Source organism: Mobula hypostoma, chromosome 23 (genome assembly GCF_963921235.1).
Source record: "Mobula hypostoma chromosome 23, sMobHyp1.1, whole genome shotgun sequence".
Lineage (NCBI taxonomy): Eukaryota > Metazoa > Chordata > Chondrichthyes > Myliobatiformes > Myliobatidae > Mobula > Mobula hypostoma.
The window spans coordinates 12,394,659-12,413,328 of NC_086119.1; the positions used below are offsets into that span (position 1 = coordinate 12,394,659).

General features: G+C 41.3%; 1 protein-coding gene across 9 annotated transcripts in view; it reads right to left on the reverse strand.

Moving 5' to 3' along the window:
- nf1a (neurofibromin 1a) overlaps positions 1 to 18,670 on the reverse strand; it is a 385,105-nt gene that overhangs the window by 288,686 nt on the left and 77,749 nt on the right. For all 9 annotated transcript variants that reach the window (XM_063031787.1, XM_063031792.1, XM_063031790.1 and 6 more), the window contains one exon: positions 4,981 to 5,087. In XM_063031787.1, the coding sequence (XP_062887857.1) occupies positions 4,981 to 5,087 (107 nt within the window). The remainder of the gene's footprint in view (positions 1 to 4,980; positions 5,088 to 18,670) is intronic.

The following is an 18,670-nucleotide window of genomic DNA, read 5'->3' on the forward strand; positions in this document are numbered from 1 at the left end:
GTCACTCCGCTATTTAAGAAGGGGGCAAGGAAGCAAAAAGGAAATTATAGACCTGTTAGCTTGACGTCGGTGGTTGGGAAGTTGTTGGAGTCGATTGTCAAGGATGAGGTTACAGAGTACCTGGAGGCATATGACAAGATAGGCAGAACTCAGCATGGATTCCTTAAAGGAAAATCCTGCCTGACAAACCTATTACAATTTTTTGAGGAAATTACCAGTAGGCTAGACAAGGGAGATGCAGTGGATGTTGTATATTTGGATCTTCAGAAGGCCTTTGATAAGGTGCCACACATGAGGCTGCTTAACAAGATAAGAGCCCATGGAATTACAGGAAAGTTACATACGTGGATAGAGCGTTGGCTGATTGGCAGGAAACAGAGAGTGGGAATAAAGGGATCCTATTCTGTTTGGCTGCTGATTACCAGTGGTGTTCCACAGGGGTCCGTGTTGGGGCCGCTTGTTTTTACATTGTACATCAACGACTTGGATTATGGAATAGATGGCTTTGTGGCTAAGTTTGCTGACGATACGAAGATAGGTGGAGGGGCCGGTAGTGCTGAGGAAACAGAGAGTCTGCAGAGAGACTTGGATAGATTGGAAGAATGGGCAGAGAAGTGGCAAATGAAGTACAATGTTGGAAAGTCTATGGTTATGCACTTTGGCAGAAAAAATAAACGGGCAGACTATTATTTAAATAGGGAAAGAATTCAAAGTTCTGAGATGCAACGGGACTTGGGAGTCCTCGTACAGGATTCCCTTAAAGTTAACCTCCAGGTTGAGTCAGTAGTGAAGAAGGCGAATGCAATGTTGGCATTCATTTCTAGAGGAATAGAGTATAGGAGCAGGGATGTGATGTTGAGGCTCTATAAGGCGCTGGTGAGACCTCACTTGGAGTACTGTGGGCAGTTTTGGTCTCCCTATTTAAGAAAGGATGTGCTGACGTTGGAGAGGGTACAGAGAAGATTCACTAGAATGATTCTGGGAATGAGAAGGTTAACATATGAGGAACGTTTGTCCGCTCTTGGACTGTATTCCTTGGAGTTCAGAAGAATGAGGGGAGACCTCATAGAAACATTTTGAATGTTAAAAGGCATGGACAGAGTGGATGTGGCAAAGTTGTTTCCCATGATGGGGGAGTCTAGTACGAGAGGGCATGACTTCAGGATTGAAGGGCGCCCTTTCAGAACAGAAATGCGAAAGAATTTTTTTAGTCAGAGGGTGGTGAATCTATGGAATTTGTTGCCACGGGCAGCAGTGGAGGCCAAGTCATTGGGTGTATTTAAGGCAGAGATTGATAGGTATCTGAGTAGCCAGGGCATCAAAGGTTATGGTGAGAAGGCGGGGCAGTGGGACTAAATAGGATAAAATGGATCAGCTCATGATAAAATGGCGGAGCAGACTCAATGGGCCGAATGGCCTACTTCTGCTCCTTTGTCTTATGGTCTTTATTAACACATTAAATATCAAGTCTGTAGGCAAGCTAAAAATTTATTTTTTAAAGACATCAGTGTGAAGGCTGTTGTTGCTTAGCTTGAATAAGAATATTTAAACTGTGGGTGGTCTTTGACAAAGCGACACACGTGTCATGTTGGACATCCAGTCGCAGTGCTGCCCAGTAGTTAGCCAGCTACGTTGCATGAGCGTCAGTAGATTGGAAGACTGCGATCACGTTCGATCTAGCGGTGGGTCTAATAGCTACCATAATTTCAAAGTACTGATGAGGGTGTCATAAATGACTTTTTGAGATATTTATAACAACTGTAGTGTGATATGAAAATATCTGCGATTTCTGTCGGTGACAAGGTCACAGGTACTGTTAATACTACTGTGGTTTGTTGCCTACATTGATAATTGAAGAAAATGCTAAATTTCAGTTGGAGGATACTGAATATAAAGCTATAATTTTTTTCCTATCCAAGTTCATGGACCCCAGGTTAAGAAACCCTGCTCTAGACATTCAGATTTCTGTTATGTTATAATCATGCTCCAATAATGCAAACTCAGCTGCTTTGCAGGTGGTCCATATTGATCACAAACAGATCAAATTCCTACTCAAACTACCAATAACCTTCATATTCCCCAAATTCTCCCTACTTGGGAAATTCTTCGTTAAGATATGAAAATGCCACAGAGACCAAATTATTGGTGGAATAGCCAAGGCAACCCAAGAGAAATTGCATAAAGGCAGGAGAACCCCAATGGATATTTCAAATTTAAATGATCACTGTGATCTTACTATAATACTACTGGAATATTATTCATGTCTAAAATAATAACCATGTGATAGCCCATAAATATATATACCATCTACAGATAGTACCCATAATGCCCACCTTCAATCTGATATTACCCCTTTACATATACCTGCCTTTTATACAATGTTGACTCAACAACTTCATAACTCACTTACATCTACATACAAAATAAAAATGTTGTCCTTTTGGAGATTAAAACAAACAAACTTAATCTACTGTCTACCAAGCCATTTAAAGGCTCAGGCAGAATTTGGAAGGGTAGTTTAAAAAGCCCTCCCCACCACTGAGCACATCTACACAGAATGCTGTCTAAGGAAAGCAGCTTCCATCATCAAGGAACTTCACCACCCCCAGGTCACACACTCTTCTCGCTGCTGCTATCAGGAAGAAGGTACAGAAGCCTCAGGGCTCACGCCACTGGGTTCACACACAGTTATTACCCCTCAGTTATCAGGGTCTTGAATCAAAGGTTGGCTCTTCACCCAACTTCACTTGCCCCATCACTGAACTGTTCCCACAACTTATGGACTCACTTTCAAGGAGTCTTCATCTCATGCTTTCAATATTTATTGCTTGTTTATTTATTATTATTATTATTATTGTTTCCTTTTTTACTTTTGTATTTGCAGTTTGTTGTCTTTTGTACAATGGTTGTTTGTAGGCCCTTTTGGGTGTGGGCTTTCATTGATTCTATTATGGTTCTTGGATTTACTGAGTAAACAAGTAAACAAATCTCAGGTAGTATATGGTGACATATACGTACTTTGATAATAAATTTACTTTGAACTTTGAACATGTACTTAGGTACAGTGACAATAGTAAACCAATCTTGTCTTGCATACTGTTCACAGAGATCAATCCATTACACGGTGCATTGAGGTAAAACTATAACAGAATGGACAATAAACAACATGGAACAGCACAACACAGAACAGATGTTTCAGCCCATGACGTTGTGCCAACCTATATAAACTGTAGTCCATGATCAACCTAACTCTTCCCCATACACAGCCCATAACCCTCCATTTTTCTTACATACATGTGCTTATCTAAGAGTCTTTTAAAAGCCCCTATTGTATCAGGTTCTACCGGCACCCTGGGCCGTGCATTCCAGGCAGCCACTATCCTGTCTCTGACATCTCCCCTAAACATTCCTCCACGCACCTTAAACAGGTGTCCTCTGGGATTAGCCACTACTGCCCTGGGGAAAAAGGTGCCGACTGTCCACTCTATCTGCGCCTCTTACAGTATAATCTGATATCCCTCTGTCACGTTTCGTTACCTCTCATCCTGCATTGCTCCAAAGAGAAAAGCTTTGCCTTGCAGCTCTTGAATTCAATACCCCTTACTAATGAAAGTAATCACATCATACACTTTCTTAAACACTCCATCAACTTGCATGGCAAACTCCGAGGGACCTATGGATCTGGACCTTGACATCCCTCTGCTCCCCGACACTGCTAAGAAGCCTGCCATTAACCTTATACTCCACCTTCAAATTTGATCTTCCAAAGTAAATCACTTCATAATTTTCTGGGTTGAACTCCAACTGCTACTTCGCCTAATAAAGTGTAAGAGTTACAGATAAAGTGCAGAATAAGTAGATAATAAGGTGTAGGGTCATAACAAGGTAGATTGAGGTCAAGATCCATCTTTTCATACTAGGGAAACATTCAAGGGTCTTATAACAATTAAACAGAAGCTGCCCTTGAGCCTGTATATGTTGCACCAGGAAAATTTTATTTATTTTTCATTTATTGTGATACAGCGCAGAACAGGCCCTTCCAGCCCTTTGAGCCGCACCACCCAGCAATTCCCCAATTTAATCATTGCCTAATCAGGGGGCAATTTATAATGACCAATTAACTTACCAACTGGTCTGCCTTTGGAGTGTGGGAAGAAACTGGAGCATCTGGAGGAAACCCATATGGTCAAGGGGAGAATGTACAAACTCCTTACAGGCAGTGGCAGGAATTGAACTCAGGTTGCGTTGCCTGCATTGTAAAGCATTGTGCTAACAACTACGCTACTATGCCACCCAAAAAAGACCCAACTACAAAATTGCCCCAATATAACCTCCAAATTTCTACTGTACTCATTATTCATATATAATATGAAAATGATGGCCAATTCACTTAATTGTAATATTGTTTTAAACCTCCCAAGATTCAGACCATAAGTTATGCAATGCTTTCACTCATGTTGTTAGACATGGTGGCATGGTATACGTTCTTACATCACATTGACACCAGTTTCGACATCGAATGACACAATCACTCACTTCCCTAATCAGCATGTTGCCAACGTTACTCAAGAGTCTGAATGAGGTTGGTCCCCCATTCCTTGGCTGGTATACCTTGCTTCTTATAACCCTGTCAACGGACTACTTGTCTCAGTCCCATCAGGGAGGAGGCTATATAGCATCCACATCAGAACCACCAGACTCAAAAACAGTTACTCTTCCCAAGTAGTAAGGCTGATCAACACCTCCAACCACTAACTCCACCAATACTTTATTTCCTGTCAGTCACCTTATGTACAGCCTCCCATCACTTTATGGACATACAATTAATCTATGCATATAAGCTATCTTCTGAATTTATTTATGTTGTGGTTTTTTAAATTATTATTATGTTCTTTAACTTTTATGGGGGGTTTTGTGGTGCATTGGATCGGAATAACAATTATTAGTACTGAAATGTGAAAAGAAAAAGTTCTAATTTACCTTGCAGCAATCGTTTGAGTCTTGCACAATCCACATTTATGTGCTGTATCAATTCAATATCATTGACGTCAGTACTATCTTCTGAGCACACTGCCAGCTCTTGTAACCTGCAAATGAACGTTAATATAAAACATTCAGTAAGAAAACAGGTATGAATAATTAAACTAATCAGCAACAAACCTAATTTGCTAAAACATACCAGCTAATCACTGACCATACTACTAACCAATTACCACAGATGATTATTAGTACTTCAGTAACATCAGCATTATTGAAATTGTATTCTTGAAACTCTTAAAACGTCACTAAAAGTCTCTCACAGTCCATCACAGGCAAAATGCTCTCCACCATTGAGCAAATCTACAAGGCGTGCTGCCACAAAAAAAACAGCGACCATCATGAAGAATCCCCCATCATCCAGGAGGTACAGAAGTCTGAAGTCCAACACCACCAGGTTCAGGAACAGTTATTACTCCTCAACCATCAGGCTCCTGAACCAGTGTGGATAACTTCACTCACCTCAACACTGAACAGAGCCTATAGACTCACTTTCAAGGACTATACAACTCATGTTCTCGGTATTATTTTCTGTATTTATTTGTTTTGTTTATTTATTATTTGTTTTATTTTTGTGTTTGGATAGTTTGTCTTCTTTTGCATACTGGTTGTCAGTCTTTGTGTGCAGCTTTCACTGATTCTACGGTTTTGTTCTACTGTGAATGCCGCAAAAAAAACGCAAGGTAGTATATAGGACATATATGTACTTGAATAATAAAATTACTTCGAACCTTGAAATACTACCCAGTTCACGAAAATATCGAGTATTCACAACACCTCACACATAATTCACTTTCAAATCTGCAGGAGAAGCTAATTAAGCTAATGGAGCTGATTAAGAGATCCCAGGGACTATTCTGTTTTTTTTCTATAAAGGACTGTATTAACCACACTTCTTGTCGGATGCGATCACTACAATCAAAAGCCTGCAACTTCCCTTTTGGAGTTCAGCTCTTAAGCTGTCTGTACAACATGGCATTTTTGCAATGGGAACTGAAGTCACGATGATGCAGGACAGCCGTGGCCTGGGGTGTACAGGCCGAATCGAGGCAGCAGGGCCCAGGCCAACAGCAGAGGATGAGCCAATGTTCGGCCACCGCTGGAATGGACATGACTTGGAAGTGATTCAATGAGGCAGAACTGAGGTGAGGTGAGGAAAGTGGAGGCAAAGCAAAGCCAAGGAGGCAGGACCCGGGCAAAGACCTGAGGTTTGATCGATTCAAGTGCCAGTCCGAATTGGCAAGTTCAGGAATGAGTCAAATCGAGACAGTGGGGCCTGGGTCCAAGAGCGTATTGGAGCAGCAGGGCCAGCTCTGAGGGTGAGGAATGACCCAAGGTTTGGACGATGTAAGTGCTGGGCTAGATTGAAAAGAATGAAAAGGTCAGGGTGTAGGGGCTGGAAGCGAGGTACGGGCCAGCTTAGCTCCCTGTTCATCTCTGCGCTGAACTGTGGTTGTGGCCTGCAGCTAATAGGCTCCTGAATCATCTGCAGTGATGACTGGCTTCATAGTTGTGGACTCACTTTCATAAACATCAGTTCTGAATGTTATTTGCTTAAGTTTATTGTTTGCATGATTTTTTGTCTGTGTACTTGGTATTTGACTGTCTTCTTTTTTTTTAAGAGTTCTATTGGGTTTCTTTGTTTTGTGGCTGCCTGCAAGAAGATGAATCTCAAGGTTGCATTTAGTATATATTATTTGATAATAAATATATTTTGAATTTTGAACAAGTGATTCTGCAGATGTTGGAAATCTACAGCATGCACAAAATGCACAAAAACTCAGCAGGTCAGGCAGCATCTATGGAGGGGAATAAACAGTCGATGTTTTTGGCTGAGACTTTTATGAATTATTTACTTATTTAGATATGCAGCATAGTTTCCTGCCAACAAGCTCACGCCGCCCAATTACACGCATGTAACCAATAAAAGTAGCAACCCATACATCTTTGGACTATGAGAGGAAACCAGGGCACCTGGAGGTAACCCATGCAGTAATAAGGAGAACACACAAACTCCCTACAGACATTGGCAGGAAATTGAGCATGGAAAGAAAGGGAGACAGAAGCCAGAATGATCCCTCTCCATAGATGCTGCATGATTTCCAAAGTCCCTTCAGTATCTTGTGTGCGTTATTCCTTTTTTTCCCCTCTTGTTTAAAATTTCAATCAGGTTTTGTATGAGACTGTGTAAGATTTTGTAACTAAACTCCATGCCTCTCAGTGGCAGAGGATGTTGACTCATTTTGCCGACTGCAAACAAGATTGACTCAGAACTGTTTCAGATTTTAAGCTGCATATATCACCTTGATCCAAATGAAAAAACCATCTGTTATGGTTCCAGCAAAGTTTCACAATTCAATACAGATCAGTGAGACTTGATCTGTTATGATACTACAGCAACAGGAAATGGCTTTCTGCACCAGTAAATGGACAAACTGAATTAAATAAGGATTCTGCTTAAAATTAAAATATTCCATCACGTACCAAACCAACACTCCAAGATCACTGCATCCTCAAGTTTAGGTCTCTTGTAAATCCCCCCATCTTTTATAAATTCGTTGTGGACTGCCCAACCTATTCTCTGCACGTTCCTGCTTTTATCTTTTTGCAAACTCAGGGTCATGCAAAACTCTACATCCACATTATAAATCCCACCTATTTCTGTTCATCAATGCCATAGGCTTGCTGGCTCCACGTTATGCCTCTATTTTAAAATCATTCCTCTTGTTTACCAACCACTTCATGGTGTTATTCTTCTTTTAGTATTGTCAGCTCCAGCACATCCAAGGTGTGAATACTGCTCTGATCTTAGATTCTTCACTCAGATGTGCTGACCACACTATTGGTGATTATTTTCTTCAAAGAACTCTTTCTCAGAGCTTCCCTTCAGTTCACTTGGCTCCTTCAACGTGCTTCATAAAAACCACCTCGTTTATTCCTGATTTTGCTATAGTTAGGTTTAAAATCAAATTTTCATAAGATCATAGAACACTGCAGCACAGAAAAAGAACCTTCCACCCATCTTGTCCATGCCAAACCGTTATTCTGCCTAGTCCCATTGACCTGCACTTGGATCATATCCCTCCATACCCCTCCCATCCAAGTTCTTCTCCAAACTTCTTCAATGTTGCAATCAAACCTGCATCCACCACTGCCGCTGACAGCTCTTTCAACATTTGCAACACCCTCTGAGTGATTAAGTTCTTCCTCAGGCTCCCCTTGAATATTTCACCTTTCATCCTTAACCTATGACCTCTAGTTCTCAAAGACGCAGAAATCTGCAGATGCTAGAAGTCCAAGCAACACACACATAAAATGCTGGATGAACTCAGCAGGCCAGGCAGCATCTATGATAAAGACTAAGCAGTTGACATTTCGGGCTGAGACCCTTCAATCAGGTCCCGATGAAGGGTCTCAGTCTGAAACGCCGAGTATTTACTCTTTTCCATAGATACTTTCTGGCCTACTGAGTCTCTCCAACATTTCGTGTGTATTACCTCTAGTTCTCATCTCACCCAACCTCAGTTAAAAAGCCTGCTTGCATTCAGCCTATCTATACCCTTCAAAATTTTGTATACCTCTATCAATCTGCCCCTCCCCGTTCTCCTATGCACCAGAGAATAAAGTCCTAACCTGTTTAGCCTTTCCTTTTAACTCAAGACCTCAAGTTCTAGCAACATTCTTGTAAATTTTTTTGATAGTATTCCTATATAATAGCATGAAAAGGTGTGTTGCATTAGGAAGTGTGATACAAATACAAACAATTTTAAGAATTGGTACATTGGTTTATTATTGTCATGTGTACCAAGGAATGTTTTGCACAACATTCGTATAGATCAACCCATTACAACAGTGCATTGAGACAGTATCAGCTAAAACAATAACAAAATGAGAGATAAAGTATTACAGATACAATGAAATGGTGGTACAGGAAGACAAAAAGTGCAAGGCCATGCCGAGCTAAATTGAGAAGTCAGGAGTCCATTTCATCATACTAGGGAACCATTCAATGGTCTTATAACAGTAGGATAGAAGTTGTCCTTGAGCACAGTAATATGTGCATTCAGGCATTTGTATCCTCTAGCCAATGGGAGTGGGAGAAGAGAGAATGTTCAGGGTGGATCGTTCGCTCGTTCTGAGTCGTATAACATGGGCGATCATGGTCTTTCCATGACCATGACTGTTCTTGGCAAATTTTGCTACAGAAGTGATTGCCATTGCCTCCTTGTGGACAGGGTCTTTCCAAGACGAGTGACCCCAGCCAGTATCAATACTCTTCGGAGAATAACTGCCTTGTGTCAGTTGTCACATAACCAGGACTTGTGATATGCACCAGATGCTCATACACCAACTACCACCTGCTGCCATGGCTTCACGCAACTCCGATGAGGGGGTTTGGGGGGCGGGGAGGCTAGGCAGGTGTACACCTTGGCCAAGGGTGACCTGCAGACTAGCAGAGGGAAGGAGCACCTTACACCTCCTTTAGTCAAGGCGTATCTCCACCCTGCCACCAAAAAGTGGATGTGGTCTTTGATTATGCTGGCTGCTTTATTGAAGCAACATAAAGTGTAGACAGAGTCTGTGGAGGAGAGGCTGGTTCCCGTGATGTGCTGAGCCACGTCCCCAACTCTGCAGATTTTTTTGTGGTCACAGAAGCGAAGCCGCCAAACCAAGTTGTGAATCTTCAAGGAAGGATGCTCTTTGAGCTGCAGTAATAAAAAGTATGTGGGGGTGTAAGGGGACATGTTAAATTTCTTTAACCTCTTGAGGAAGTAGAGGTTTAAACAGGAGCATGTGCACAGCCCCCTTCTTGAATTCAATGACCACCTCTTTTGTTTTGCTGACATTGAGGGAAATATTGTTGTCATGACACCATGTCACACCATGTTTATCTCCTTCCTGTACTCTGACTCATCGTTATTCATGATACAACCCACTATGATGGTATCATCACAAACTTGTAGATGGAGGTAGAGCAGAATCTAAGTTCAGTGCAAGGAGGCTGAAGATGTAGCCTTGTTGAGAATTGTAGAAGGGATTACTGCCTATCCTCACGGAGAATGACAAAGTATGATTAAAAGTTTAAATGAGGTAAATGGAATGGAAGGAGATTCATGAATATAAACACCAATGCTTTTGCAATTGGAAAGCTGTAATTGGTAGCACTGGGACCTTAGCCATTTGCTATATTGTTACGTATGTCAACAGTCTAGATGTCAACACAGGAGGTGTAATTGCTAAGCATGCAGGTGACAAGATCTCACAGAGGTTCATAAGATTATGAAAGGTATAGAGAGAGTAGACAGGCAGCATCTTTTTCCCTGGGGTTAAAATATCTAATATCAGATGGCACACACTTAAGATAAGAGCAGGTAATTTTAAAAGAGATGCAAGTGGCAAGTGTTTTACCGAGTGGTGGGTGCCTGGAACGCGCTGCCTGTGATGGTGATACATTAGGAACTTATAAGAGAAGTTTAGATAGGCACATGAATGTGAGGAAAATAGAAGGATATGGACATCGTGTAGGCAGAAGAGATTAGTTTAGATGGCCACTTGATTACTAATTTTATTGCTTTGGTGTACCTTGTGGGCCAAAGGGCCTGTTCCTGTGCTGTACTGTTCTATGACATGAAGGTTTATAGTGAAGGTTGGTTGTGTAAGCAGTAAGGAAGACAAATACAATGTTTGCATTCATTTTGAGAGGCCTAGGATGTAATGCTGAGGCTTTATAAGGCAGAGTCAGACCACACTGCAGAGTATTGTGAACAGTTTTGGTTCCCTTATCTAAGAAAAAGATGTGCTGGCATTGGAGAGGGTCCAGAAGAGGATCACTAGAATAATTCCAGGAATGAAAAGGTTAACATATGAGGGATGTTTGATGGCTCTAGGCTTGTACTTGCCGGAATTTAGAAGAATGAGGGGGAATCTCACTGAAACCTATCAAATATTGAAAGGCCTAGATAGAGTGGAAGTGAAGAGCGTGTTTCCTATATTGGGAAATATCTAAGACCAGAGGGATTCTAAGATTCAGAATAGAGGGATGTCCATTTAGAAGAGAGATGAGGAGGAATTTCTTTAGCCAGGGTGTGGTGAATCTGTGGAATTAATTGCCTGTGGAGGCCAAGTCATTCAGTACACACCTATGTCTTATGTTTTTATTCTAGTATGTTTTACAACTGAGCACTTTTTAATGTCATTTGTGGTATAATACAAATGCAGCACAAATCAAGGTCCTGTGGAAGATAATATAACATTAACCAGATAATTTATTTAAGTAACCTTGGTTGAAAGAACAAAAATACTGATGAGATATTTTATTGGCTCCCCTATAGCAGCTTCACAAGTGGAGACAGACTTAATCTAGAAATAAGAACTCATAGCAGCGGTAATACAATAATCATAGGGGACTTAAATCTTCATGTACATTGATTAGATCAAATTGGCAAAAGTAGCACAAAATGTAACCAAAGAAACAGAAGCAGGTCAAATGTCCTCTCAAACCAGCACTGTTATTTAATGAAATCAGGCTGAATTGATCTTGTACACAACATTTACTTTTTTGGATCTCAGCTTTGCTGCTTTAGCATTCGTTGCCCATTCTGAATTGTCCTTGAGGATATTGGACCAACCTCCTTCTTCAATCAAATATTGAATGCTGCCATCACTGAACAAGAAACAGCTAACACCGACACTTTTCAAATGATACTCAGCGACTTCCATCAGGCTTGTTTGAAGAGATCTCTGCCCAATTATCACCAACAAATAACCTGCAGCACCAGAGGTCCCAACACTGCTAGACGACGATAAGGAATGCCAAGCGTTCTGTGCCTGGACTGTATTTCGGGAAACTTGAACATTTGGCTGTTCTTCTCCTACCTGCATAGAGGCAGAGACTAAAGAGCAAGGCTCCAGAGGTAAAGACAACAAAGAGGTGGTCATGGGAGGCAGAGGAGCAGCTACAGGATTGCTTTGCCTCAGTGGACTGGTCCGTGTTCAAGGACTCATCAGAGGATCTGAATGAATACACCATGGTTGCCAATGACTTTATTAAAATAGAGCGTTTTGCATGTCCCCACAAAGTCATTCAGAGTTTTTCCCAACCAGAAGCCTTCGATGAACCATGAGATCCACAATCTGCTGAGGTCCAAATCAGTGGTATTCAGGTCTGGAGACCAAGTAAGATACAAGGTCCAGATACAATCTCTGGAAAGCCAACTCACACACAAAGTGGCAATAAGCTTCAAGACCTTGGCCTCCTCATGCAATGGAATTCTTGATTTCCTCACTTGCAGACCTCAGTCAGTTCGGATTGGCAACAACATATCCCCCACAGTCACCATCAGCACAGGTGCACCACAAAGCTGTGTGCTTAGCCCCCTGCTCTACTCACTTTATGATAATGACTGTGAGAATAAGCACAGTTCCAAAGCCATATTTAAGTTTGCTGACAACACCACTGTTGCTGGCTGAATCAAAGGTGGTGATGAATTAGTATATAGTAGGGAGAATGAAAACTTGGCTGAGTGGTGCCATAACAACCACCTCTCACTCAGTGTCAGCAAGACCAAAGAAATGATTATTGACTTCGGGAGGCGGAAACCAGAGGTCCGTGAGTCAGCCCTCGCTGGGGGATCAGAGATGCAGGGGGTCAAAACTTTAAATTCCTCTGTATTATCATTCCAAGTCCTGTCCTAGGCCCAGCACACAAGTGCCATTATGAAGAAGGCACTGCAACGTCTCCACTTCCTTAGAAGTTTGCGAAGATTCGGCATGCCATCCAGGTCATGCTCTCCCTCTGTCCCTCTTTCTCTCTCTCCTTTTTCTCCCTCTGTCCCTCTCATTATACACCTTGCCCATCCTCTGGGTTCCCCCCCTCCCCCTTTTCTTTCTCCCTGGGCCTCCTGTCCCATGATCCTCTCATATCCCTTTTGCCTATCACCTGTCCAGCTCTTGGCTCCATCCCTCCCCCTCCTGTCTTCTCCTATCATTTTGGATCTCCCCTCCCCCTCCCACTTTCAAATCTCTTACTAGCTCTTCTTTCAGTTAGTCCTGACGAAGGGTCTTGGCCCGAAATGTCAACTGTACCTCTTCCTAGAGGTGCTGCCTGGCCTGCTGTGTTCACCAGCAACTTTGATGTGTGTTGCTTGAAATTCCAGCATCTGCAGATTTCCTCGTGCATGCTCTCTTCTTGTTGCTGCCATCAGAAAGAAGGTACAGGAGCTCCAGGTCCCACACCAGCAGGTTCAGGAACAGTTATGAGCACTCAACCATTCGTCTCTTGAAGCATTGGTGATAACTTCACTCGCCTCATCACTGAACCGGATTTACAACCTATGGACTGACTGTCAAGGACTCCTCATCTCATGTTCTCAATAGTTATTACTTATTTGTTTATTTTTCTTTTGTATTTGCATAGTTTCTTGTGTTTTGCAAAATTTTTTTTTGCCCATCCTGTTGGGTGCAACCTTTCATTGATTCTATTGTGTTTCTTGGATTTATTGTGTATGCCCACAAAAAATGAATCTTAGCATTGTACATGATGACAGATATGTACTTTGATAATAAATGTACATTGAACTTTGAATTGCTACAGTCCTCGCAGTGCAGGTGCTTCTGCAGTGTTGGTGAGGGGGGAGTTCCATGATCGACCCAGCAAAGCAGGAAAAGCTGTGATACATTTCCATTTTAACGCTGCCATAGTGCAATCAAGAGTGGAGTACGATGTTCTTCTAAGGGGTTGTCCATTGGTGGGTCCTCAGGTAGCTGTAGAGGCCAATCTGGGATCCATATATGCTGGTGCAGTAAGTGGTGGCTGTGGCTAGTGGTCGGGTCTTTTGGTTGTCCAATATCATGCCATCATACAGCTTGGAAACAGGACATCCTGCCACATTTGTGGCAACCAATAAGCACCCAATTGTATCAATCTCATTTTCCAGCACTTGGCATACCCTTGAATCACCTAGGCGTAGAAGGTTATGTCTAGTAGAAAATTCATAAATGCCGCCTACAATTCTGCTTCCACCACCCCCTCAACCAGGGTATTCCAGGTACACTCACTCTCAGAGTGAAAGAGTTCCCACTCAAATCCCTAGAAATGCAACACTGCAGCAGCGTGCAATACACTCTTCACAAAATTATGAGGGATATAGACTGGATAAATGAGGTTGAGTAAGACTAAAACTAAAGGTCACAGGTTAAGAGTGAAAGGTGAAATATTTATAGGGAACCTGAGGGGGATCTTCTGAGGAGGAACTGAGTGTGGAACAAGCTGCCAGCAGAAATGTGGTGGATGCAGGTTCAGTTGCAACATAAGTACATGGATGGGAGGGGTATGGAGGGTGATGGTCCAGGTGTAGGTCAATGGGGCTCGGCAGAATAACAGGTGGCATCGACTACTTGAGCTGATTGGCCTGCTTCTGTGATGTAGCGTTCTTATGACTCCAGGTCTTTTAGCCCTTACCCTAAATCTACGTATTGTTATCTACCTCTGACAAAAGGAAAAGTTGCTTGCAATCTACCCATCCATACACCTCTACTTCAGAAAAATAACTAAATTTAAATTAACCGCTGCCAGAGTGGGATCTGAAGGTGAATGATTGAATTATTACCACTGGTAACAATAATACTTTCTCCTTTCCCAAATCCTTGATTATCTAATTATCAATCTCAGCTATGAACATAGGTCCTGATGAAAAGTCTCAGCCCGAAATGTCAACTGTACTCTTTTCCATAGATGCTGCCAGAGCTACTGCGTTCCTCCAGCATTGTGTGTGTGTGTGTGTTGCTTGGATTTCCAGCATCTACCGTTTTTCTCTTGTTTATAATTACTCAGTGACTATTGATGGCTGGAGTAAGGAATTCCAAAATTTCACAACCCCCAAATATTAAGAGGTCAGCTACTTTTTCTTGGACTACAGTCCCATCGCCATGTCAAACTACTCAAAGCATGCATTAATAGGAGATCACCTCTCATTTGCCTAAACTCAACTGAGTATGTTTAATCATTCATTTCTATTTCTTTCCCTCACTGGACAACCTCATCAGCTCAGGAACCCTTTATTCATCTCCTTGCTGATAAATACCTTGGAAAAGCGAGAGAGTTCAAGACAGCTTTCTGGAACAATGTGACATGAAATCAATAAACTTGGAACAAGACTAAACTCACTGAGGGACTCTCTGGAAGAGCTGATCACCACATGATGGAATTACATAATTCAGCAGTTCCAGGTAAGTATAGGACAGTCATAATGTTGATGGTGCTGTGGATAGTGTAAAAGATTATCATAGGTTATAATGGATTATTGATAGGATGCAGAGTTGGACTGAGATGTGGCAGATGGAGTGCAATCTGGAAAAATGTGAAGTGATACACTTTGGAAGGGCAATACTGAAGGCAGAGTACAGGGTTAATAATTGGTTAATGGCAGGATCCTTAGCAGTGTTGAGTATCAGAGGGATCTTGTCCACATCCAGCAATCCATTAAAGTTGCCCCACAAGTTGATAGGGTGGTTAAAAGGTATATGGTGTGTTGGCCTTCATTACAGTCAAGGGATTGAGTTCAAGAGCCATAAGGTATCATTGCAACTCTATAAATAAAGTCGGGTTGGACCACACCCAGAAAATGCTGGAGGAACACAGCAGGCCAGGCAGCATCCATGGAAAAGAGTACAGTTGATGTTTTGGGCCAAAAGCCTGCATTCATTTCTGGTCATTTCATTATGGAAGGATGGGGAAGCTTTACGTAGGTGAAAAGACTTACCAGGATGCTGCCTGGATTAGAAGATAGATTGAGCAAGGTTGGGATTTTCACTTTGGGGTGAAGGAGGATAAAAAGTGAATTAATAAAGGTATATAAGATAATAAGAGGCACTGATAGAGTGGGCAGCCAGCACCTTTTTCCCAGCAGCACACACAAAATGCAGTCTTGTTGAAGGGTCTTCGCCCGAAACGTCGGCTCTCTGTAAATAGAGATGCTGCCTGGCCTGCTGAGTTCCTCCAGCATTTTGTGTGTTTTGCTTGGATTTCTAGCATCCAAGATTTTTCTTTTGTTTGCGACCTTTTTCCCAGGATGGAAATGACTAATACAAGAGGGCATAATTTTATGGTGATTGGATAGAAGTATGAAGGGAATGTCAGAGGGTTTTTTATGATCTGTGTGGAAAACGCTACCAGTAGTTCTGGTAGAGGTACATATATTGGGAATGTTTAGGAAACTCTTGATCTAGGCATGTGGATGACAGAAAAACAGAGGACTATATGGGAGGGAAGCATTAGATTGATCTTGGAATAGGTTAAAGGGTCGTGGACCAAAAGGCCTATGTTCTATGAAACTACAGTCTTAAACATAAATAAAGCCACATGTATAGAAACAAGTAGTGCATTGGTTACGCTAGATTATATAGACAAAGATCTCCTGGCAGACAAAAGCAGTTAAAAACTAATTTTAAATTTCTTAATAAATGTTTATTTCAGTGAGAAAATAAAAAATTCCAAAAGGAATCCATCAGAAGCTAAGGGTTGTTGTAGGTTGAAAGAGAGGGCTTACAATATTGTTATCAGCAATTAGCCTGTAAGTGGAAAAGTTCGAGGAAGCTGCAACAAATGATCAAACAATCGATAAAGGCAGTGAGAACAAATAAACATTACATCATGAAAGCAAAAGCTATACAAGGCTACAAGAGCAAGATGGAAGAGAGAGAGGCATAGGGGATGCAATGAATGCTACCTGCCTCTGTGCCACATCTGCGACAGAGAGTCAGGTCAGAAAAATGTTATAAGTAACCAGGGTCCACTTGGGTTCTGACTGGTCACAGGTCAATAGGGCCCAGGCTGGATCCAAATGTTATACCCAAGTGTGTAATGTATCAAGTTAGCCAATGATAACTGGATGAGAAATTTAGCACTGATGAAGATTCACGGGATCTGTAAAGGTATGTTTACAGGTTAAGCAAGCAATCAAAAAAGTTGTATTGAATGTAACCCAAGAAATGAGAGATTGTGCACTTAGGAAAATTTTTTCCCCCAAATAAGAAACTATAATTATTATTGTACAAATCCATTTTCGTATTCTGGCTCATGAGTTACCAAACATGTGGGTAAAGCAGGCAATTAGAAAGGCAAATAGAAAGTTGGCCTTTCTTGCAGGAGTCAAAGAATGAAATGAAGTCAGTCTTCAATTTACTGCTCTGTCAAGCTGTCAAATGCAGTACTGTAAGGAGTTAGGACTCCATAGCAAACGGATGTCCAGTGCATTTTAGATTGAGTTCTGGAGTGTGAAGATTGGCCTATGAGGGAAAAAAAGCTGAGGAATAACCTGCAGCTATTTTGAATGAAAAGAGATCACCCAGATGAGGATTCTGAGCTACTGCCAGGTCAGATAATGAGGCTATTTCCTCTACATATTGACTCTGGAACCACAATTTCCACCCTGTTTATCATTACCTATGAAACTATGTCATTGTTTGCTGCCAGCTAATTGTTGCATCATTCCAGCAACAGTTTTAGTGCTCTTTCTTGTAAAAATTGTGTATGCGTTATATTCTTCTTGTGGATGCTGCTTATCCATCAGGCCCCTGAACCAGTCTGGATAATATTTATTATGATTTTTTTTCCACAGTTTGGCTTTTTTTTTGCACATTGTTTGTCAGTGTTGTGTGCAGTTTTTCATTGATTCTGTTGTATTTCTTTGTTCTACCGTGAATGCCCGCAAAAAAATGAATCCAAGGGTAGGAAAAGGTAACATACACGTACTTTGATAAATAAATTTACTTTGAACTTTGAATGATGTTAGATCTCCGTGATGCTACTGCAGTTACATTTTTCAATACATCTGTACATAAATGTACAGATACTTGTGCATATGACAATAAACTCGACTTTGATTACATGGTCCATCGTTGGCGCTTCCCTTTCTGGGTCTCTATACGTCCATCTCAGGGGATAATCCAGTACTCAGGGGATAATACCAACCTCAATAAAATTTTGAAAAGAAGACTGCAAACTCTCAACCTGCTGATTCACAGGATAATGCTTTATCAATTAAATCAGCAGCAACATGAGTAAAAAGGAAGCAAATGTTCTTTTGCACAACTCTTGAAATTTAACCTGCAAATGACACTATTGACCTTGCAAAAAAATTCAGATAACAGCCGTTTTGAAGATGGTGTTCATACATGGAGAAACAGAAATAAAATTTAAAGATTTTCAGCACAATTAAACAAAAAGAAAAATGAATGTCTAATTTTATATTACAAAAGAATCAGTAAACATAATTGCTCATTATCAGAATATTGCTAACATTGCCAGAGCGTAATTCACCGATTAATAAACCAATAGTAATGAAAACTGCCCTCTCAAAGGTGGCTGCATTTTATTAGGTTTAGATATGCTTCATGTGGAACACAATTACATATCAGATGGACCTTCCACCCATTAATGGGCAAGTGTGATAGTCACCAGAGCCTGTGGGATGATAAGAATCCAGCAGCTTCTAAACAACGCTTAAAAGTAGTTAAACAGAAAGGTAAGACATCAGAATCATATTTCTTATCACTGACCTATACAACTTGAAATTTGTTGTTTTGCAGCAGCAGTACAGAGCAAAGGCATAAAATTATTATGAATTACAAAAAC